This window comes from Oncorhynchus kisutch, linkage group LG11 (genome assembly GCF_002021735.2).
Source record: "Oncorhynchus kisutch isolate 150728-3 linkage group LG11, Okis_V2, whole genome shotgun sequence".
Lineage (NCBI taxonomy): Eukaryota > Metazoa > Chordata > Actinopteri > Salmoniformes > Salmonidae > Oncorhynchus > Oncorhynchus kisutch.
The window spans coordinates 29,859,948-29,885,116 of NC_034184.2; the positions used below are offsets into that span (position 1 = coordinate 29,859,948).

The 25,169-nt window shown below is 40.8% G+C and overlaps 1 protein-coding gene and 1 long non-coding RNA gene across 2 annotated transcripts in view; one reads left to right on the forward strand and one right to left on the reverse strand.

The window, feature by feature from the left end:
- Positions 1-2,562: 2,562 nt before the first annotated feature.
- Positions 2,563-25,169, reverse strand: part of LOC109898878 (inactive phospholipase D5) — a 66,489-nt gene continuing 43,882 nt past the window's right edge. Inside the window, exons 2-9 of the mRNA XM_031835622.1 lie at positions 22,770-22,906; positions 9,966-10,158; positions 6,723-6,831; positions 5,493-5,617; positions 4,330-4,527; positions 3,259-3,395; positions 2,907-3,072; positions 2,563-2,697 (exon numbers count right to left, since the gene is read on the reverse strand). Of these exons, the coding sequence (XP_031691482.1) occupies positions 2,578-2,697; positions 2,907-3,072; positions 3,259-3,395; positions 4,330-4,527; positions 5,493-5,617; positions 6,723-6,831; positions 9,966-10,158; positions 22,770-22,906 (1,185 nt within the window). The 3' untranslated portion in view covers positions 2,563-2,577. The remainder of the gene's footprint in view (positions 2,698-2,906; positions 3,073-3,258; positions 3,396-4,329; positions 4,528-5,492; positions 5,618-6,722; positions 6,832-9,965; positions 10,159-22,769; positions 22,907-25,169) is intronic.
- LOC116376203 (uncharacterized) lies at positions 16,132-24,074 on the forward strand. The gene is made up of 2 exons (XR_004211610.1): positions 16,132-16,585; positions 22,824-24,074. It is a non-coding gene; the product is annotated as an uncharacterized LOC116376203 (long non-coding RNA).

Below are 25,169 nucleotides of genomic sequence, written 5' to 3' on the forward strand. Positions count from 1 at the left end.
CTACATCAAGAGTAATACAGTGACTGAAGATTTGTCAGCAATAAGTTTTAAAAAAGTGACAAAGAGCACGACAAATAGTCAATATTGAGGTACTCTTTAAACAATATTCAAAATAGCCCACTCTGGACTGTTGCACCAAAAGCAGTCAGATGCCTTTGACTCCCTCTTTTTGATAAGAGGACATAGTTAAAGGTTAAATTGTTGTACATATATTTACTCTCAGATTAAACTATTTTAAGAACATTGTCTGGCACAAGTGCAGTGTACATCATAGATGTTTGTTAATGCTACATTTATCTTCTGGTTAACACTGACAAAATATTTTCAGGAAGTGCATTGTTATTTTTTCAGTCTACTATTAATATTTTTCCTGTATCAGAATAGGTACAGATATAAAATAACCCCAATGAAAACAGAATATGTGCAAAGAGAACCGTCTGTAACCATAGAGAAAGTGTTCTCCCATTATATTACTGTAAAAAGGCAATGAAAATACAGATATAAGACATTACAATTAATATAAGTATAATGCCCATCAACCACCACAGATAGGCTATTACATACAGAATGTATTAATTGGCGTGACATAATCATAAAAAGATGTTAACAACTCCTGTAGTTGATCATCTTTTATGATCAGGTGCAAAGCTTGTATCATGTGGGTGATGAGATTCTGTGGTTATTTTCTCTGTCAGTGTTAAGTTAAGCAATGCATGCGGTCTTATTTCAAAACATGTCCTTAGGGGAAACTGGAAATGGTGTCTAGCAGTCTTTAAAAATTCATGATATTGATCTTACTGTCTGAAATCCCCTCCAACAACTGTTTTTTCAATATCTGGTAAATAAGTCAACATCTGCTTCCAAAGAGAGCTACAGTTGTACCACTGGTTAAACACCTTTATCCAGCTGAGTTATACCAGAAAGAAACCCAATTATCCATGAAGAACTTGGGAATCAATGACCAATATTCCATTAGGTAAAATCATTGTCTAGTCTTGTAACTTGACCAAACGAATACCTTAGACCTTAAATGGCAGCTCAGCACCTTCCAATGTTAGTGTGCTGTCGACCTCTGTTGCCGTTTCTCTGTTTATCATATGACAGCATATGACAGTGGTATGGTAGCATATCCATTTACAAACTAAGTAAAGCCCAGGGAAGTTTTGTTTCTGTAGTGGTGGTTTTCAATACTTTCCAATATAATCAAGAAAGCAAGACACCTTTTTACAGAAATGTAAATTTCATGAAAAATTCAGTAATAGATCAATTTCTTGATCATGTTAAAACAACACAAGAGGCCTAAAGTTCTATTAAAAGTTGAATACATATCTATTTCTACCCTTTTGAGTGTTTCCAACAAAGAAAATATACAGAATAGAATAAAATATGCAACATTTTTTTTCATCTTAAAATTGGTTAATGTATCAAAATCCTGGAAATTGAATTAAGATTCCGAGATCAACCCCTGGCATGGTGATATTAAACATAATCAAGTATACAGTCTAGTTGAGACCAAAACAGGATTTTAGATGCAATACCAAAATAGATTGATGCCAATGGGGCATAATTGTCTGTACTCTGCAACAATAAACACCCGAAAGATGTCAGTAGCTTATGAGTCAGATGAGATCAAGACATGCAGTTGCCTGTTATTTTCCCATTCGCTTCATTTGATCAGCTGTTGTCCAACTGACAAATGGCACCTGTTCATTTGGTCGAGGCTGGAGGAATTCTGCACTTTAAAAACAAATATTGAAGACACAAGGTAAACATCCTTGGAGTATAGATTTGTATAGGATATACTGTATCTCCACACTACTGTCCATGCTGCTCCAACCGTGTTTTGGTCAGAGAGGGTTTTAAAGGCTGTGATAAATTATGACATTATTGTTCAAATTGATTAAACAATTAACTATATTTAGGTTTGGCAATCAATCAATAGAAAATATATTTATTTCATCAGTTCCCTGCCCATGTCTTAGAGGATGAAAGAGGATGAAATAAACAGAAGACGTGATAGAAAACAAATATTACCTAAAAACAAGTTGTAAATTGTATCCGATTTCAGCATTCAAATAATTATTTTTCTCTTAAAGCATAAAAGTCTTGTAACACACCACATGTCTTTGGAGTCAGAAGGAGCCATTGGGACTCTCCTGACTCCCGCTGCTCTCTGGTGGTTGAGTGATTTTGAGATGTGCCAGTTGGTTGAGCTGGTGCTTGTTGCAGACTGGGATCTTGTTAGCCTGCAGGCTCATGGTGTGGCGTGAATACCAGTCCCGCTGGAACGCAGCCCTCACCTGTTCCACCAACGTTGAGTTCCTCTCCTTCAGCCCCTCTGCCTGACTGATCACCATGCCTGCTCCAGCGTTGAACATAAACTCATTCCCCACCCAGTCAAAGTTCCCTATGGGACAACAGACACCCGCCAAAGCATTAATCAGAAATATAGATTAAAAAGTACTAGCCAAAGAGTCAATCCACCTCACAAGCAAACTAATCAACCCACCAACCAGTGACAGGCCAATAATTGAATAAACAAATCAATAATTTGTTCATTCGAAGAATACATATTAGTCATCTGAAACTCATGGAAGTAAACTCGCCTATGTACACAGCACTGTCTGTCACTATGAATCTGTTATGGTTGATTCCCTGTAGCGTGCCATCTCTCTTTTCCCTGGTGCTGAAGAACTTCTGCACAAAACACACAGAAGGACTGGCTTAGCAGTAGTGATGAATATGTTTTACACGATATACAGCACATGCAGGTACAGTAGAGATTATAATATAGGTATGACGTGCCTGAAAACAAAGGCATGATGAGTGATGTTATACAGTTTGGACCCAGTTAATGAGGATGTAGGTGTGTGGTGTCCAATAATGTATTGTAGGTGCACACTCACAGCCTCCAGTGAACAGTTAGGGAGCTCCATACACAAGGTCTTCAGGGACCACACAAAGTTAAAGGTCAGGGGGTGTGTCTGCTCCCAGCAGCTTACTAACAGACGCACTTTGATGTTTCTCAGGATCAAGGCCTCCCGAAGCATCCCATCTATACTTGACCAGTATCTGTCCAGGTAACAAAGAGTTACAAACACTTATCTCTTTGGTAATGACTGGTAATTATACACACAGTTATACAGTTTTATCCTATCAGTTTCATTCTATCAGTTATCATTGTGTTGTATAAATGGGCATGTGATACAATGCTAACAATAAGATTATCAGGTGCTGTCAGTGTTACAGATTGCTCACCTGTGAGAATTCCTGTTAGTGAGAGGCAGGTAGTCTGTAATGGATATGTAGATGAACTTCTTGGCCTTTTGGATCACATAGGATATGGCGTCGAGGTCTCTGGTCCTGTCTTTAGGGCAGAAGACATCTGGAGAGCTCTGCCACAAGATGATAACAGATACTTAAAATCAGTGGAGAGTAGAGAACTGAGGTCCTCATGTCAATGCCAGGGCTATATACTGTGGATGCAATCAATCATTGTCATTGTCATCATCATCATCACCACACCTCTTGGAGCATATCTTTGTCACAGCCGCTCTAAGAGTAAAATTACGATTTCTAAAGAGGTCATTAGTATTCGAACAGCAGCGTTACCTTCTCTCTACTGGTATCTCCCTAGAACTGATCCTGTCTCTATGTTATTTATTTATTGATATGTCTCACCCCCCTCTCTGTGTGTAAGCAGAATGTGGGTGTGTGTGATGAGAACAATGACAGATCACGGTTCACATGGATTGTTATCAATAGCGCCAATGATTGACGCTTCCTCTGCATTTCAGAAAGGTTAATCGACATGAAGGGATGGGCAAGCCTGATGTATAGCAAGCCAACCACATGTTTTCTGTTGGAAGCAATGCCATCTTTCATCCAGTCAGCATACATAAAACATGAACTGATGAGTTATAGCGAGCTGTATAAGAAATTGCTTTTAACCGTCACCTCTCTTGAAAGTTATTACAACTGTGGGAGGACGTTGAAAATATTTACATCATATCAGGACTAATAAAAAGGTTGGAGCCAAGAAAAGTCTTCGCTAGGCAAATTAGTATCCATAAATATTGGCAATTTCTTATTGCTAGCAAGAAAAAACCCACAGAATTCCTAATCTCAGAACGGTATTAATTAATTGTATATAAAGATGAGCTTGTCTCTCAGAATGATAAAAAAACATTGATACATTAGTAACGGCATGAGTTTTTCCCTGACTATGTAACCAGACATGGAAAAACTCAAGGCCCTTGTTATAAGGTCACATCGTAAGGACAAACTCCTGGCCTTAAGTATAAAGCCATGGGTGAGAATGTCACTCACAGAGAGAAAGACTTCAGCCTTGGTGTTGTTGAAGAGAAGTGGGAGGTTTTCATCTTTGTTCCACAGGGCACTCAGCCTCTTGGACCAGATGGACGGTACAAAGTCCTTATACTGCAGCTGCCAGTAGAGGTTGAATACCCTGTGCAGGTCCAGTGCCAGACAACTACAGTTGTAGATGATGATCCCCAGTTCTTTCATCTAAGAGACAACAAAGCAACAACACAGATGTTGTAAGATGTTAGCACGTGCCACCAGGAACATCACCCACACCCAAATTGACCCTTTCTCCACCCATCTCCTCTTCTTCTCCCATCCCCCTTTCTCCACCCATCTCCTTTTCTTCTCCCTTCCCCCTTTCTCCACCCATCTCCTCTTCTTCTCCCTTCCCCCTTTCTCCTTTACTTCCATTCCCACTCTGTCCTCTCCTTCCATCTCCTACTCCCCACACTTCCATTTACCCTTCTCCCTTGTTCTTGTCTCCCCTCCACAGCTCAGTGCTTCTAGCCCCTTCAGCCCTGACCCCTCCCATCCTCTCCTACCCTCTTCTGGCCCTGGACAAGGCAAATAGTCCTCCAGGCACTTCCAATCACCAGGCCTCTCCTATCCCCTCTCACAACTGGGTTTTTCAAGTGATGCCCTTTTCAAGCAAGGGTTTATTTCAGAGAAGTGCTAAAGATAGACAGGCTAGGTACAGTGAATGGGGTCACACTTCAATGAACCGTTGTACTTTTCCAGCTTTGAGCAGCACATGAAAGAATGTCCACATTTCCTTTTTGTCCCTACTCAATTAATTCAGTTTTCTGCCAACTATAAGGTTGCATTTGTTTCCTATTCAGTGTGCTTGTGCAACCTGAGCCAATTCATGTATGCTGTTCTCCTAGGGTAAATAGCAGTGTTTGAATAAATATTTATTGCTGAGTCATGGGACAAATCACCAGAGAAGATGGCTGTACACAGTGGCCTCAACATACCTGTCAAATATTTCAGAACTAAAAATCAAACAGTATACACAATTGGTTGGTAAAAGGGTTTACGTAATCAAGGTATGGAACATAGTCAAGATGAGGTGTACTCATAGGTGGTCTCATTGAATTGGGTAAATATGTTACAGAAATATACACAGGTACACTAGGTGAAATAATGTAGTGAATATACTAAGATACCGTGGACAGTGATCGCCAGTCCATGGTGGCACTGCCGATGTAGATGTGCTTCCTGTCCACCACCCAGAAAGAAGAGTGCAGGAAGCCTTTGGTCAGGGCAGTCATGTTAATGTAGTGCACCTCACCTACACAGGTGGGAAAAGACACAGAAAATGACAGAGATAGAAATCTCAACATTTGATGTATGTTAGTATTGTGTGTAAGATGGGAGCCATGATGTAACATCCCTCCTCGAGGTAAGTGTTAAGACCATATGAATGCGCTGCAATAAAAGTAAAGATATACACATTATTTTCTATAAAAAGTGGCAATATACAGTACAAGTTAAAAGTTTGGACACACCTACTGATTCAAGGGTTTTTCTTTATTTTGACTATTTTCTACATTGTAGAATAATAGTGAAGACATCAAAACTATGAAATAACACATTTGAATCATGTAGTAACCAAAAAAGTGTAAAACAAATCAAAATATATTTTATATTTGATATTCTTCAAAATAGCCACCCTTTGCCTTGATAACAGCTTTGCACAGTCTTGTGATTCTCTCAACCAGCTTCACATGGAATGCTTTTCCAACAGTCTTGAAGGAGTTCCCACATATGCTGAGCACGTGTTGAATGCTTTTCCTTCATGCTGCGCTCCAACTCATCCAAAACCATCTCAATTGAGTTGAGGTCGGGTGATTGTGGAGGCCAGGTCATCTGATGCAGCACTCCATCACTCTCCTTCTTGGTCGAAAACCTTTACCTAGCCTTGAGCATTTATTTGTGCTGCACTTTCTGAGGTTGGTAACTCTAATGAACTTATCCTCTGCAGCAGAGGTAACTCTGGGTCTTCGTTTCCTGTGGTAGGCCTCATGAGAGCAAGTTTCATCATCAGCGCTTGATGGTTTTTGGGACTGCACTTGAAAAACTTTAAAAGTTCTTGACATTTTTCGGATTGACTGACCTTTAATTGTCTTAAAGAAATGATGGACTGTCGTTTCTCTTTGCTTATTTGAGCTGTTCTTGCCATAATATGGACTTGGTCTCTTACCAAATAGGGCTATCGTCTGTATACCACCCCTACCTTGTCACAACACAACTGATTGGCTCAAACAAATTAAGAAAATAGTCAAAATAAAGAAAAATCCTGGTATGAGTTGGTTTGTCCAAACTTTTGACTGGTACTGTATATGGAAAGTAAATGTAGCTGTAACTCTGTTGATGTGGGTTACAACATGACTCACTCAGACGAGAGAGGCTCTTGAGCTCTACAGAGTCGATAATTCCACTAGCTATCTTCAAATTGATTCCCTTCTTCTTCAGCCCCTGCAGTCTTTGCAGCAAAGCCTGACCCTGTAAGCAAGAACACAATCAATAGCATCACTATAGGTCATCACATTCTGGTGTGTACTGGATGTGTTTTTATTTCTCTACAATTTTGTGCACAAATTTGTTAACATCCCGGTTAGTGAGCATTTCTCCTTTGCCCAGATAATCCATTCACCTGACAGGTGTGGCATATCAAGAAGCTGATTAAAATGCATGATCATTACACAGGTTAACTGTGTGCTGGGGACAATAGTTTGTCGCACAACACAATACCACAGGGAGCGTGCAATTGACATGCTGACTACAGGAATGTCCAGCAGAGCTGTTGACAGAGAATTGAATGTTCATTTCTCTACCATGAACTGCCTCCAAAGTCGTTTCAGAGAATTTGGCAGTAAGTCCAACCGTCCTCACAACTGCAGACCACATGTAACTACGCCAGCCCAGGACCTCCATATCCAGCTTCTACACTTGCGGGATTGTCTGAGACCAGACACCCGGACTGTGATGAAACTGTGGGTTTGCACAACTGAAGAATTTCAGCACAAACTCTCAGAAACTGCCTCAGGGAAGCTCATGTGTGTGCCCATCGTCCTCACCAGAGTCTTGACTTGACTGCAGTTCGGAGTCGTAACCGACTTCAGTGGGCAAATGCTCACCTTCAATGGCCACTGGCATGCTGGAGAAGAGTGCTCTTCACAGATGAATCTCGGTTTCAACTATACCTGGTAGATGGCAGACAGCGTGTACGGGGTCGTGTGGGCCAGCGGTTTGCTGATGTCAATGTTGTGAACAGAGTGCCCCCATGGTGGCGGTGGGGTTATAGTATGGGCAAACTGAAGCTACAGACAAAAGAACACAATTGCATTTTATCTATGGCAATTTGAATACATAGAGATACCGTGGCGAGATCCTGAAGCCCATTGTCATGCATCATAATGCATGGCCCCATGTCACAAGGATCTGTACACAATTCCCGGAAGCTGAAAATGTCCCATTTCCTCCATGGCCTGCATACTCACCAGACATGTCACCCATTGAGCCTGTTTGGGATGCTCTGGATCGACATGTACAACAGCGTGTTCCAGTTTCCGCCAATATCCAACAACTTCACACAGCTATTGAAGAGGAGTGGGGCAACTTTCCACATGCCAAAATCAACAGTGTGATCAACTCTATGCAAAGGAGATTTGTTGCGCTGCATGAGGCAAATTGTGGTCACACCAGATACTGACTGGATTTCTGATCCACGCTCCTACCTTTTTTTTTAAAGACATTGGTGATGAACAGATGCATATTCCCAATCATGTAAAATCCATAGATTAGGGCCTAATGAATGTATTTCAATTGACAGATTTCCTTCTATGAATTGTAACTCAGTAAAATCTTTGAAATTGTTGCATTTATATTTTTGTTCAGTTTAACTAAACACCAGTGGGTAGATACAAGGGGCTGTCCAAAACTCAAGGCTGCCATTTTAGCCAAACCCAAGTGTAAGTTTAACCTCAGTATAAGCAGGGCTGTTTGGATGCTAATGGCTGTCAGCTGTTTTGGAGTCTGCCTGTGTGCCAACACAGTGGATGGGCTCAGCTTTGCCTGCAACCTAGGACTACTAATGGCACATTCTGGCAGAAAGAGGACATACCTAGCCTGCAGTATGTCTATACATTCAATGTGTGAGGTATGGATAAGACTGGGCTTAAAGTAACTGCCCAGTGTTTCCAGATTTCTATGAAATAGGGCCTCTACTTATTTACAATATGAGTGAATCTTTTTCATTTCCAAATGTTTTTAATTAAGCATGTTAAAAATCAGCTTTTCTGTGTTGGAATGGTGCTGCGTTCCCCAAACAACAGAATGGTGTGGGCGTATACCGGTCATTATAAATATTCACACGTGTAGACTGCTGATTGACCAGCTCATCCTCATCTAGACTGCTGATTGGCCAGTTCATCCCCCTCAGGAGGATGGCATCATTCAACTAGCATTTTTTAAACGGTCTGTTTGAGATAAAAGATTGAGGTGGGGATATTTTTTATTTTTTTCTCTCCAATATATGCATTGACCACAAATACAAGTATAGGATGAGTCAACAACAATATTTGGGTATTAGTTAACAGAATATGAAGGTTTTAAGGGGAGATTTTTACTGGCTGATCTTTGAAGCTTATCATAGAAAGCAAGTCAAAGCAGGTGGAATAAGGGGAAAATATGTCATTTGTATTCTAGGTCAACAGTTATGAGCATCTGGTTTTGCTGACAAGAAAAATACTATTAGTAAAACTGCCACGTAAAGTAAGCATTATGGCTAGGTGTGATAACCCACGTACCAGTGAATGGCAAGACAATTGACAATTAGACTATAGTTGCTATATTTTAATGTGAAAATAGGATTTTTTTTCAGGTTTAATAGAGATGAATTACATAACACAATCTTTATGTGCACTAACTAATATCATATGCAAATAAAATGTGTGGTTCAACACGTTAACTAGATCTCTAACTAAATACAAATATAAATAGATAAATATAATACCCACTGCTAGTAGTCATGTATTCATCCTGATGCCCATGCTCAGTTGGGCATCAGTCCAAAACGATCGTTCAAAACAATATTGTGACGAAACATGCAACCCATGAACTGCAGCAGGCCCCAGAGAGGGCACAGGCGCAGGGGCAGGGCAGACACTTTCATTACAGGATTCATGTTTGACCAAATCATGGTTTTAGATGGCCCAATAATATGATTTTTTGAGTGAAATTACAATGTAGAATGTGCTCTTTCTACATTTATAGGCACCCTTTCCGTTTTCTACGGTCCATGATCTTGGCTGTCTAACTGATGACGGGGTCAAAGTGGGTATTTTTGCTGGTGACTCGTTTGACTTTGAATGTGCGTTTGCATGACCTCAGCCAACTGTTCAGCCAAAGGCTCATTATAGATTAGGATAACAGGCCCATGGGCTGCCATGTCACATTTTTCATTGTTTTATTTTTATACTGTTTATATGAACATATTTATTTTCAATTTTGACCAGCTTACCCAAGAAAAAAATGGTCCGGACATCTGGCACTTGCCAGAATTGCCAGATGTCCAATCCACCCCTGCTAATGCCTCACTTGGCCTGGGGGGCTACCTGGTTGGTTGTTGTGCTTACCTGCCTAGAAGATGGTAGGAAGCTTGATTCATTGTCAGAGGAGTTCAGGTTCCATTGTGGTGACACAATCTCCACAGAACGACCAGCCACGGCCAGGTCCAGTAGGCTATGCAGCCCAGCAGAGAGGGTGAGGTGGGCCGTACTATTCTCAGAGAAGGTGACATCTTCTGGAATATTCTCCACAAGCACTACCCTGTGATTGTAAAAGAGTGAAAATCATCCCATGTAATAAAGACAAATGGCTGTTTTTCAGGTTTGTAATGAAAAAGACCTGAAAGCCAGAGAAGTTTCATTAAATAAACCCCCAAAATGTTCTTTCTAACAGATGAATTTACAGCACATTGAGCCAATTATGTTCGTCTGTATTAGCCACAGAATCACCTGTAAATTGTGCAGCTGCCTTGGGATGTTGTAAAATTAGGTCATATTCATTGACTTTCACCTATGATTACCTCCTGCACTATGTTTTAGATTGAGAACACCTTCCGTCTGGGCATTATCACCGAGATAGATTTTAGGGGTGAGTAGAAGAGTGGCTGAACTGCCTTCTAACAGGAACACAATGGCCGAGCCCATAATGAAATTTAATACATTTTCAAGGGCATCATTCTCCCCATAGGCTTTCAAGTGAAGTGAATTTGTGTATCATAAATGTAATGGAAATGAGACATTAATGGCAAAAATATTTCTATACCCAGCCAGCGAAGTCCGAAGACCAATAGTCAGTCATCATGCCTGGGTTGAAATAGTACTTGTTTTCTTTGAAATACTTCAAGCAGTAGATTCAGTCTGCTTGGATGGGCAGGGTTTGCAGTTTTGGGATTATTCCATTAGTTCCATTGCACCAGTCAAGCTTAATTAATTACAGTTAAAGTATTTTAAAGAATTTGAACCCAGGTCGTAGTTTTTTCTTTACACCACCGATACATTTCAGAAACACTTTATGTACTTGTTTCTATTGTGTCTCCAGTCATTTATCCAGGCCTTAGTGAAAAAGGAAACCTGACAACAAACACGCAACAGTCCTAACCGACACCGAAGTATCTATTTTAATATGCATAGGCAGCACAATGCACGTCAAACTGTGTGCTATGCCACAAAAACATCATAACTAATTGCTCATAGCTAATTTAACACAATCTTCCAAGAATGTGCCACATTTTCCAAGAAAGTTCAGTCCAGGTATCTTGCCATTTGGGTGACAGAGATATGTTCTCTGCTGTCCTTAATGTTTAAAACCCCATTCTAGCCCGGAAGGTAAACATATTGGATTTAATGTGTCAGGCTGAGTACTTTAGACACACTGCATGCTATATCAAGCCTGAATGGCTCCTGCTTTATCTTGCCAGGTCATTGATTCATACCGATCCAATGCTGAGCACACATTCTTCATGCTGGGAATTGGTTCAATATTGGAGGGAAACACAGTAAATCATATAAAGCAGTAATGGGGTGAACGCAGTGAATGGTGAACGCAGTGAATGGTGAACGCAGTGAATGGTGAACGCAGTGAATGGTGAACGCAGTGAATGGTGAACGCAGACAACAATTCATTTCCTGGCCCTGGTTGATTCAGCAAGCTGATGGAATATTGTCAGTGCTGCAAAACCAAACTGACAGGTGATGAGACAGAAACATTAACTTACTGACTAACCACTTTATTCAGGTCACGATGTTGGAGAAAGATGAGGAATATGGTAAAATAAGGATAAGCTGTTCAAATGTTCCATAATGAAAGCACTACATATCGCAAAGAGCATGGCAGTTAAATAAATGTATGTGAAATTAACTTGGATTGATTTAGGTCAGGATCAACAAAGTATTGTAGATTATTCTGCTAGCTTTCAATCTCTAAAACATGTATTGCCAAATGCAATAACATGCAATAAACAAACACTGAAAATAGCAAGCATTATCACTCCATGCATTATTTACCATTAGAATTAGAAATACGAAAGGGGCACCACACCAAATAGGACAGATAGCTCATAATAATCATCTCATAATGAAAAAAGCAGGGAAATGGAAAACCAGGTAAGGGTAACACGTAATCTTAATAAAAACAATAAACACAACCCATTTCCCTCAGAAAATCATGCATGGGGATTCTATATGCCTGTAGACAGCAAGCAGGTTTGTGTAAAATGAGAATAAGAAGAACATTTGCTTCTGCACTAAGGCAGTCCATTGATTTATTCACAGTCAGTGCGAATTACCCCACACTCATGTGAAATCCCAATGTGCAGCCATGTGTGTTATTTGGACTGCAGGTGGAGGATCCATAATTCACGTACAGTGCATCCGGAAAGTATTCAGACCCATTGACTTTTTCCACATTTTATGTTACAGCCTTATTCTAAAATGGAGACCCCATAGTGACAAACAAAAACGTTTTTTTTGTTGAAATTGTTGCAAATTCATAAAAAATAACAAACTTAAAAACTACATTTACATAATTATTCAGACCCTTTACTCAGTACTTTGTTGAAGCACCTTTGGCAGTGATTACAGCCTTGAGTCTTCTTAGGTATGACGCTACATGTTTGGCACACCTGTATTTGTTGAGTTGCTGCCACCACTATGCTTCATCGTAGAGATAGTGCCAGGTTTCCACCAGACATGACGCTTGGCATTCAGGCCAAATAGTTCAATCTTGGTTTCATCAGACCAGAGAATCTTGTTTCTCATGGTCAGAGTCCTTTAGGTTCCTTTTGGTAAACAGAAAGTGGGCTGTCATGTGCCTTTTACTGAGGAGTTGCTTCCATCTGGCCACTCTAAAATAAAGGCCTGATTGGTGGAGTGCTGCAGAGATGGTTGTCCTTCTAGAAGGTTCTCCCATCTCCACAGTGGAACTCTGGAGCTCTGTCAGAGTGTGCATCGGGTTCTTGGTCACCTCCTTGAGCAAGGCCCTTCTACCCCGATTGCTCAGTTTGGCTGGGTGGCCAGCTCTAGGAAGAGTCTTGGTGGTGCCAAACTGCTTCCATTTAAGAATGATGGAGGCCACTGTGTTCTTGGGGACCTTCAATGCTGCAGAAAGTTTTCGGTACCCTTCCCCAGATCTGTGCCTCGACACAATCCTGTCTCGGAGCACTACGGACAATTCCTTCAACCTCATGGCTTGGGTTTTTGCTCTGATATGCACTGCCAACTGTGGGACCTTATATAGACAGGCGTGTGCCTTGCCAAATCATGTCCAATCAATTGAAGTTACCACAGATGGACTCCAATGAAGTTGTAGAAACATCAAGGATCAACAATGGAAACAGGATGCACCTGAGCTCAATTTTGAGTCTCATAGCAAAGTGTCTGAATACTTTGGTAAATAATGTCAAAAAAACTGTTTTTGCTGGAGCAGACTGCCATGTGAAATGGTAGAAGCTATTTTGATAGCAGCATCCAGGGCTCTGTGAATGTTACCCATTTACAGAGCCTTCAGAAAGTATTCATAACGCTTGACTTATAGCACATTTTGTTGTGTTACAATTTGAAATCAAAATGGATTAAAAAGATTTTTTCTCACCCATTTACAGACAATACCTCATAATGACAAAGTGAAAGCACGTTTTTAGAAATACAGAAATATCTAATTTACATAAGTATTCACACCCCTGAGTGAATACATCTTAGAATCACCTTTGGCTGCTATTAGAGCTTTGAGTCTTTCTGGGAAAGTCACAAAGATTTTCCCAGAACATTATTATTTTTTAAATTCTTCAAGCTCTGACAAATTGGTTGTTGATCATCGCTAGACAGCCATTTTCATGTCTTCCCATAGATTTTCAATCTCATTTAAGTCAACACTATAACTAGGCCACTCAGGGACATTCAATGTCATCTTGGTAAGCAACTCCAGTGTATATTTGACCTTGTGTTTTAGGTCAATGTCCTGCTGAAAGGTGAATTTGTCTCCCTGTGTTTATTGGAAAGCAGAGAATCAGGTTTTCCTCTAGGATTTTGCCTGTGCTTAGCTCCATTCCATTTCTTTTTATCCTAAAAAATCCCTAGTTCTTGCCGATGACAAGCATACCCATAACATGATGCAGCCACCACCATGCTTGAAATGATGAAGAGTGGTATTCAGTCATGTATTAGATTTACCCCAAACATAACACTTTGATTTCAGGACATAATGTTAATTTCTTTGCCACATTTTTTTCAGTTTTTCTTTAGTGCCTTATTGTAAACAGGATGCATGTTTTGGAATATTTGTATTCTGTACAGGCTTCCTTCTTTTCACTCTGTCATTTAGGTTAGTATTGTGGAGTAACTACAATGCTGTTGATCCATCCTCAGTTTCCTCTTATCACTGCAATTAAACTCTGTCCTCATGGTGAAATTCCTGAGTGGTTTCCTTCCTCTCCGGCAACTGAGTTAGGAAGGACACCTGTACCTTTGTAGTTGTAGTGACTGGGTGTATTGATCTACACCATCCAAAGTGTAATTAATAACTTCACCATGCTCAAGGGAATATTCAATGTCTGCTTTCTTATTTTTTACCCATCCACCAATAGGTGCCCTTCTTTGCGAGGCATTGGAAAACATCCCTGGTCTTTGTAGTTGAATCTGTGTTTGAAATTCACTGCTCGACTGAGGGACCTTACAGATAATTGTATGTGTGGGGTACAGAGATTAGTCATTCAAAAATCATGTTAAACACTATTATTGCACACAGAGTGAGTCTATACAACGTATTATGTGACTTTTTAAGCACATGTTTACTCCTGAACTTATACACTTGATATAACAAAGGGGTTGACTACTTATTGACTCAAGACATTTCAGCTTTTCATTTTTAATTAATACATTTCAAAATAAAAATAAACATAATTACACTTTGACGTTATGGGGCATTGTGTTTAGGCCAGTTACACTCAATCTCAATTGAATCCATTTTTAATTCAGGCTTTAACACAACAAAATGTGGAAAAAGTCAAGGGCTTTGAATACTTTCTGAAGGAACTGCATGATGAATGACTAGATATGCGTGTGTTATAAAAGTCATAAAAAGCCATTGTTATTATGCGTTACTGTAAAGCAATTAGAAGTGTCTCTGATATATTGCTGAGAAATAACTCAAATACAGCGATATGGGGATAAATTCCCCAAATAAAAAGTAAGAATATCACAGCCTGGGCCTGACCCTGGTGTTTTGTTGAGTTATAATACTGCTGTTGCTTAGACAAATCATTCATTCACACTCCAGATGCTGGCAGAACTTTGAGACTGTCTGGTTACTGTATAGTACATGACCAAGGTAGAGTGTCTTGGATGCTACCGACTGAAGGTGTGCCAGAAAAAAATAAACAGATCATTAATTTATAGGGCACTGGGTGCATAGACCGACTGCCTATGAGACAAATACACGTTTGACAAACTGTGCTTATGCCCCTTGATTCATTATCCACTATATGACTTGAAAATAATATTTTTGTGGGGACTTACATGTATAATGTCATGTATGAAGTACATAAACATAGTGTAGGGTCACTAACCAGGGACACTGCGACTTCAGCTTTAGACTCAATGTTTAATGTCGGAGTGCTACACAATTTATACGTGACAAGATCCCATGTGGCTCAGTTGGTAGAGCATGCCGCTTGCAACGCCAGGGTTGTGGGTTTGATTCCCACAGGGGAGCAGTATGCACTCCCCCCCCTAAAAATAAATACTGGAAGTCACTCTGGATAAGAGTGTCTGCTAAATGATGTAAATGTAAAAAAAAATAGGCAAGAGTGTGGTTCCTTCTTCCATGGAAGAATTACCCCTGAACTTTTGCTCCTCTTCCAAGAGCCAGAATAACATTTCAAAATAAGATTCCCACACATTATGCTGTCACAATAAAGGTCCCACAGTACTCTTACCGTAGGAAAAGAAACGTCCATGTTTCAGAACAGCAATGTAGAAAACTGTAAAATTTGTGAACAATGTAGCTTCATTTCTATAGTCACGTTACAACAGAGAACATAAGTGCTTGTTTTGTCTTTCAGTCTTTTTGTATATTTGTATTTGTGTACTTCACACCAAAGTCTCTGAAATTGTCAGACAATGTAACCAGCCTGTGCCCCGGTAATAGGGACTGCCCAAAGTCCAGTGGGGGACAGCATGACTGTGTGGATCTGCACAGTAGCATTTGACATTGTTCGCTTTTTCATTGTTTGGCCACAGGACCGGCAGTTGAAGATCAGCCGTCGTACGGGCTAGGTGATGGCGGTCGTCTTTTCGGGTAGAACTTGTCGACTGGGTAAACCTCTTGGTGGCGATGGCTGTAGCACCTAGTGGAGGCTGCTGAGGGGAGAACGACTCATAAGAATGGCTGGAGCATAGCGAATGGAATGGCATCAAACTATGTATTTGATGTATTTGATACCATTCCACCTATTCCGCTCCAGCCATTACCATGAGCCCATCCTCCGCAATTAAGGTGCAACCAACCTCCTGTGGTGGCACGTCCCGCAGCGATCAGCCCTGGCACACTCACACAGGGGAGTTGTCCTGTATGAGGCAGATCTAGAGGGGTGCTCAAGGGAATGAACATTAGTGTTTCTATTTAAGTTAGTGTGTGTCAGAAAGGCTACCTCTGACTGAAGTTTGTCTACTACATGGGTGAGTGCATCAAGTTGGTAAGTTACTTTTCACTACTGCTGACCATGATTACTTCAAGTTTAGATAGCTGGCTACATTAACTTTCTAGGGGTGTGCTTCTTTCCCTTTCAAGACGATTCAATATGTAATATTCTCTCAGAAACGCTCTGTGCAATGGGTTTGATTGGTTCTCTCAAATGTAAAATAAAATCCTCAGTGGTTGAGTTAGGCACGAGATAACCGTTAGACCCGAGGACATTTCTGCGCATGAGCTTAGCTAGCCAAATAGCGATTTCTATCGGAGAAACAGTCTCTGCCTACTTCATACTGTCTTTGCCTAAGCTAACTAACCAGCTAACAAGCTAGTAGAGCTGGCTAGCTAGCATAAATACCTTGTGGAGAGCTGAAGAAAAATCCCAATTGAAATTGTACAATATATATATATTTTTCATTATACCGGTCCCAAGTTGTTTTAGGTAGTCAGTCTGACCAATGTCAAAAGTATTGAGTGCAGGCCTCCCGGGTGACGCAGTGGTCTAAGGCACTGCATTTCAGTAGTTGAGGCATCACTACAGACCCAGGTTCGATCCAGGGCTGTGTCGCAGCCAGCGTTGTCCGGGTTAGGGGAGGGTTTGGCCGGCCGGGATGTCCTTGTCCCATTGTGCTCTAACGACTCCTGTGGAGGCCCGGGTACAAGCATGCGGACACGGTCGCCAGTTGTATGTGTTTCCTCCAATACATTGGTGGGGCTGGCTTCTGGGTTAAGCGAGCAGTGTGGCTTGGCAGGGTTGTGTTTTGGAGAATGGATGGCTCTCAACCTTTGCCTCTTCTGAGTCCATAAGGGAGTTGCAGCGATGGGACAAGACTGTAACTACCAATTGTAAAAAGCATTGAGTGCATAAAGCATTGTCCATAGTACTCATGGCAATACTCACTGAGCTAGCTAGCTATTTAATTAAAATCCACAATCCAGCATGGAGTTCGTAAGCTCTCATTCTTCTTGAATGAATCACCAGCTGCCACTAATTTGTAAGGCCGATAACAATGTAAACTAGGGACACTGCGACTTTAGCCTGGCTGACGTGACCCAGGTGACTCACAGGGCAGGGAGAACTGTGAGTTGTGACACACTGGTCTGGAAAGGAGGCTGTTTGTTAATGCAATATTCTCTCAGAATTTGTGCAATGGGTTTGATTGGTTCTCTCAAATGTAGAAAAAAATCCTCAGGGGTTGAGTTCCCTCGTTGTTTGGATTTGAAAATCCAACCATTGTATGGAAGGGGGCAGTACTCTGGGGCTGTGTACTGTAGCTGTGTGTGTGGGTGTTTGAGTGAGAAAGACACAGGAGGACCAACCAGCACAGACCCCTTAATTATCTATGCATTATGCTGACAACATCGAAGAGCCATTCTAGACTTTCAAAGTGAGGTGTTAGCCAGACTACTGCGACTTCCGTGTTAGACTTGATGCTTAATGTCAGAGTACTACACAACTTATACGGGACAAAATTATAACATGAGCAAGAGCATGGCTCCTACTTTCACTCCAAACTCAAGTATTCGTTATCCATGAACAATGTTCCCTCAAATCTTTTGGGGCACTGAGCAAATTCCAGGTCTGCTGAGCGCAAACTTGAAATTGTGAAAATTCGGTGGAACTTCTGGTGCACATTTACTGTGAAAACTGAAGCTGTACATGCTTTAAGTTACAGTTATAACAGTGGCTGAGTAGGCTACTGTGGATACCTTAATAGAAAATGACTCAAGTGAAAGTCACCCAGTAAAATACTACTTGAGTAAAAGGAAACAATATTTGGTTTTAAATATACTTAAATGGAATTTCTAAAATGTACTTAAGAAAAAGTATAAACCAGTTCTAATTCCTTATATTAAGCAAAGCAGACAGCACCATTTTTTTTTTACGGATAGCAAGGGGCACACTCAGACATAATTTACAAACAAATCATTTGTGTTTAGTGAGTCCTCCAGATCAGAGGCAGTAGAGACGACTAGGGAAGTTCTCTTGATAAGTGTGTGAATTGGACCATTTTCCTGTCAAAATGTAAAGAGTACTTTTGGGTGTCAGGGAAAATGTATGGGGCAAAAAGTACATTATTTTCTTTAGGAATGTAGCGAAGTAAAAACATAAATAGTAAAGTACAGATACCCCCAAAAACTACATAAGTAGCACATTTAAGTATTTTTACTTAGTTACTTTACACCACTGCACACCTTTACTACAGAGAATCAAACAACTTGTGTTACCCTCTGCCTATTGGCTACTTAGCTTATTCAAGACCGTCTCAAAATACAACACTGCCCATTTAAGACAAAAAAAGCTCTTTACCTGTGTCACACCTTGGTCTTAGTATTTTGTGTTTTCTTTATTATTTGTTCAGGCCAGGGTGTGACATGGGTTTTTTGTGTTGTCGTATTGGGATTTTTTGTAGGCATTGGGATTGTGGTTGATTAGGGGTGTGTCGAGTGTAGGCTTGGCTGCCTGAGGCGGTTCTCGATCAGAGTCAGGTGCTTCTCGTTGCCTCTGATTGGGAACCGTATTTAGGTAGCCTAAGTTTCGCTTTGTATTTCGTGGGTGATTGTTCCTGTCTCTGTGTAGTTTCACCAGATAGGCTGTAATTAGGTTTCACGTTCCGTTTGTTGTTTTGTATTTATTATAGTTATTTCATGTATCGTCACTTTTCTTCATTAAAGACATGAGTAACCACCACGCTGCATTTCGGTCCGACTCTCTTTCAACAAACGAAGAACGCCGTTACAACCTGACTTACTTTTCAAATATGGCTAGAAATACACAGGTTTTGTGCTCTTGTAACAAGCCTCCACTCCCCTAATTGATGACTAGTAATTAGGTACAACTGGGCTAATAACTCACCTACTAGAAAATAATATGAACAAATGTGCTCATGTGGCTACATGCAGCTCTCGCTTTGATCTCAAAACTAGTGCATCTACTCGCAGCCACTCATGTCATAAACATAGTCCAGTTCAAAGTTAATGGCACAGATCCATATATGGCAAGGGTCTATTTGCATATACTGTAGGTCTACTGCAGCTCTGATTGGTTATGCCACACCGGTCTGTGTAGAGTATGAGCCTGAGTCTTGCCTGTCAGTGCAATTGAATCCTACTCCAATGCACTCTGCCTACAATAAAATCTCTCGCATAGTTAGTTTTGCATACTAAATCTAGCATAATTCGTTTTGTTTCGGGATGTTGCATTGAAAGTGACTAATATTGTGTTGATTCGATCACAACTCCCACAGTATAGGGAAATGTTGATAGTGTTTTAACTAAAGGGGAAAACTAGAAAGTTGAGTAAAGTTCAACTGTACTTCGCAGCGCGGGTTGATGTGTCTTCTGCGCGGCAGTCCCGGGGAGCTATGCACCCACGCACACACGCAGCTTATAGGGAACATTGCCCATGAACCTTTACTCCTCTCCCAACAGCCAGAATAACATTTTTAAATAAGATTCAAACACATTATGTTATCACAATAAAGGTTCCACAACAGTATAGTTAACCAACTGCAGTATCAGGAGCAGTGGATTTCATAGATATATTCTCATCAAAGGTCTTCCAGTAAAATAATACCAGTGTAAGGATTTTCTAGATCCATCACCATCCGGAAACTACAGTATTTGGTTTCAAGCCTGCCACTACACAGCCTTGGATCAATATGTACCTCGTCAACAGACATTCAATACCAGCAATTAGATATATAGAGGAATGCACAATAGGATCACATCTTAGTGGCTATCTATAATGTTGTCATCAAAGAAATCTTTAGATGAACCTAAAGTGGTAGGAAGGAAGAATATCATCATTATAATGCATTAGTTGATGTTAGGCATGAATGGTTTGATACACCTTGTATTGCAGTGTGCACAGTTTGACAATTGGGTATAGGTTGACAGTTAGACATTACTCATTCAAGCCATATTTTCTGGTATCGGGAAATAAAAGAGCTTAAACAGTATATGTCTGAAAAGTATGGAAAGTACATCAGCACATGCAAAAGTAACTCTTACAAGAGAAAGAGATCTAGAGAGATGCTATCAGCCCCCATACTGCTTACAGTACATTACGTTCACTAAGCTCTACCATGGCATAGCTACATTTAATCTTTAAGAGAACCCCAATCATTCTAAACATCATGCCATTCACAATCCCAGGCAATTGATGCTAAGACTGGAGCCAATGGGATCAGGCAATGCAAGACGTCCTAAATTAGCCCAAGTTGACAGCATGGAGATGTAGCCAAGATCAACAGTGGCTCCAAATACTGACAGCTTGCAAAGAGTCATAAGGACGAAAGCAACACTACAGTATGTTGATCATTCTGAGCTTCTCTCTGACACACTGCAGCCTGAGCCGTGAAAATGTCTGACGCAGCACAGTAGTTTATGCTTTCTGATCTGCACACAAGATTTTCATTTGATAAAATATTCTGTTATTGTGGCTGATGTAAACATGGCCTTTGATCCCTGCCTCACAAAGGTCTGTGAGGCCTGTTGGCCGATGAGACATAAAAAATTACATATGCCGGATTCTGAGATAGAAGTCATTGATTTTATCTACACCTGACTGACTTAGAGGACGAAGCTAGGTCCACTCTAACTGAATGAGCACGATGGATTTTCCTATTCCTTAAACAATCAAATCCATGGCTCAAGATAAATGATTCCTCATACAATGCTTTCAGATGTGCCCTGTCATCGATGCAGTCCAATAGAATGCCATCTCGTTTCAGAAGTGCGTATTTGCTTACCAAGCATGATTCATCCCACTCTAGAGAGCATCCTGATTAAAGGAAATCTGCATAACAGAAACAAACACTGTGGTTTAGGGATTTAGGCACACTGCTAAGACGCATCAGCGCAGGAGGAGCATTTCTATTTGACTAAGTGGTGAGAAATGAGTGTACCACCCTGGCCCTTTGATGATGCCAGGACAATAAATGTATATTTTTGGTGATGTGTGAACAAATGCCTCTCTCTCTTGTCTCAAAGTCCCAGGGGCCCCACAGAGTAACAAGAATCAATTTCAACTTTAGAAGTTGGAATTACATTTTCTACCCTCATTGAGGAGAGAGATGTCGGACAGATTGCTCTTGAGGGCGCAGATAAATGTCTGGAGAGGGAGAGAGATTCTGGTAACAAGTAACCTGAGCCAGTGCACACATGCAGATGATTTACTAATGGAACAGAGAGTAGAGTCCAATAGAGTAATAACCAACCATGTGCCTGCCTGCCTCAAATGAATCTGCAGAGGAAGACATGGCTACATGCACCATGAAATTGGAGGATTCATTCCCTATACTCTTTTGTCTGGCTGAAATACACACAAGCCTGATTGCCGGTATCATGTTGATGGGCTAGCAATGGAATGCATTCAAAGGGAACAGTGTACACTACATGACCAAAAGTACTGTATGTGGAAACCTACTCGTCGAACATCTCATTCCAAAATCATGGTCATTACTTTGGAGCTGGTCCCCCCTTTGTTGCTATAACAGCCTCTAAGCTTCTGGGAAGGCTTTCCACTAAATGTTGGAACATTGCTGCAGGGACTTGCTTCCATTCAGCCACAAGAACATTAATGAGGTTTGGCGCTAATTTTGAACGATTAGGCCTGGCACGCAGTCGGCGTACCAATTGATCCCAAAGGTGTTCAATGGAGTTGAGGTAAGGGCTCTATGCAGACCAGTGAAGTTCTTCCACACCGATCTTGACAAACCATTTATGTATGGACCTCGCTTTGTGCACAGGGGCATTGTCCTGCTGAAACAAAGATTTCTCTTCACTGGAACTAAGTGGCCTAGCCTGAACCATGAAAAAAAGCCCCAGACCATTATTCCTCTTCCACCAAACTTTAAAATGACTTGTTGGAAAGGTGGCATCCTATGATGGTGCCACGTTGAAATTGACGGAGCTCTTCAATAATACCATTCTACGGCCAATGTTTGTCTGTGGAGATTGCATGGCTGTGTGCTCAATTTTATACACCTGTCAGCAACGGGTGTGGCTAAAACAGCCAAATCGACTGATTTGAAGAGGTGTCCACATACTTTTGTATGTATAGTGTATTTATGTATCCAGCTGAAATAACATACTTGATTGACAGTGTTATTATAGTGTATAGAGAGAGGCAGATTAATATAATCTCGAAATTGAGAGATTGTGATGGCTGGAAGATATCTCACCTGCAGTTCTTGTTACAGTTCTCTTCTGTTATACCGTCTTCATCCTCTCCCCAGACATCCACCGCCGAGAAGATCAAGGCCACCAGGACAGCGAAACAGCACACCAACGCGAAGATTACGATGCATTTCTGCTGAGACTGCAAAAGAGAAGAAACACATTGACTGTTTGTTATTTTTATTTCGCCTAGAGATGGTCAAAGTGCCCCAACCTTGCACTCACACAGCCTGATGTATTGCACCACACAGCAAATCATAAATGATAGCAGCGTGTTACCAGGGGAATTTTACACAAACATGTACATACTGTGCATGGCCACATGTTCAGGCTCCACCATATGGCTCTACCATATGGAGAAGAGAAGCCAACAGGGAACCCACTGAAGAGGCCTTTTAATACCAACCTGGTATTTATAGCCACTAACTTGACATATTTAGGCTGCATCCTGGATCCATATGGTGAAAAGGTGACCCTTGGTTGGAAGGATAATGATGGGAAAAGGGAGAACAAAGTAGTTACAGGGAGGGCAGGGCTGGTGGTAGAGTGATCTACTGAAAATAGGTTGATTTTGCCCTAAATCAATCATTTATGAGAAAGTACTGCTCGGAGCTTGTCCAAATCATATGGGACACATGGACCTTGGCTAAGCCTGAAAAAGGGATATTGTAATGGCAGAAAATCTGCATTGTATACAGTATATCATCACAACACTGTATTTATTAGTCTCTCTCAGACAGATTATCTAATAAAATAATTGTGGGTATATCAATAACAAGGTCTTGAGGTGTAATGTAGTCAAATGCATTTTTATTAAAGTAAATATGCCAGTGGAAACTGTGTGAACAATATTATGTATGCTAATGGTGCACCCTTGTTACTAATTATGCTTAGATGGCAGGTTCAGTGTCAATGGGGCGGCAGGGTAGCCTAGTGGTTGGACTAGTAACCGGAAGGTTGCAAGTTCAAACCCCCGAGCTGACAAGGTACAAATCTGTCGTTCTGCCCCTGAACAGGTAGTTAACCCACTGTTCCTAAAGGTAAAATAATATTAAAATGTTACCCCTAACATGTTTCAGCTCCTCTGTGCAACATCTGATGATGTGAGAGTGCTAAGCTATATTCACTCTGCTAATTATGATCCTCAAAGGGCACCAGCTGATGAACAACATGTGCCCATAGAAAGATATGCTGACGTTGAACTGGGAAATGTACTGTGGATTTATAATTAACATCATTTATACATGAATTATAATTGCTGCTTCATGTAATAACTTGGTAATTAACTATTAAATGAATTACAGCAACCACATTCGTTTGCTGATTGTTATGTTTGAGTGGATCAGTTGCTAAATGCATGGTCTGTCACCATGGTCTGTCACCATAAGTGTGTTTTCAAGTTTTCTTTATACCCCATGGCATTGAAGCTAATGATTAACTTGATAGATCAGTAAAGGCCATTTGAAATTCTAAGCAACCACATATGGTCACTGTAGGGATGACATTATCCATGCACTTATTGATGAAGCCAGTGACCGATTGTTATATATTGTTAATTCCATTCCTATACTTTAGATTTGTGTGTATTGTGTGTATTGTTGTGAAATTATTAGATATTAATTGTTAGATATTACTGCACTGTTGGAGCTAGAAACACAATCATTTCGCAACACCCACAATAGCGTCTGCTAAACACGTGTATGTGACCAATACAATGTTATTTTATTTGATGTAGTGTACTCCTCCATGTCGGAAGAATCACGAAAAACATATTCCAGCAAAACAGTCCTGTAGCTTAGCATCTGTGTCGTCTGACCACTTCCGTATTTAGTGAGTTACTGGTACTTCCGGCTTTAGTTATTGCTTGTAAGCAGGAATCAGGAGGATAGAGTTAAGGTCAGATTTGCCAAATGGAGGGGGAGGGAGAGCTTTGTACTAGAATTTTTTTTCCCTCTGGTTGCACATGTAACATGCTGGTAGAAATGAGGTAAAATGGATTTAAGTTTCCCTGCATTAAAGTCCCCGGCCACTAGGAGCACCGCCTCTGGATGAGCATTTTCTTGTTTGCTTATGGTTTTATACAGCTTGTTGAGTTGGGTCTTTAGTGCCAGCATCGGTTTGTGGTGGTATATGGACAGCTTACGAAAAATATTGAAGAAAACTCTCTTGGTAAATAGTGTGGTCTACAGCTTATCATGAGATACTCTACCTCAGGCGAGCAAAACCTTGAGACTTCCTTAATATTAGATTTCGTGCACCAGCTGTTATTGACAAATAGACACAGACCACCACCCCTTGTCTTATCAGGGGCAGCTGTTGTATCTTGCTGATGCACGGAAAACCGAGCCAGCTGTATGTTATCCATGTCGTCGTTCAGCCACGTTTCGGTGAAACATAAGATTACA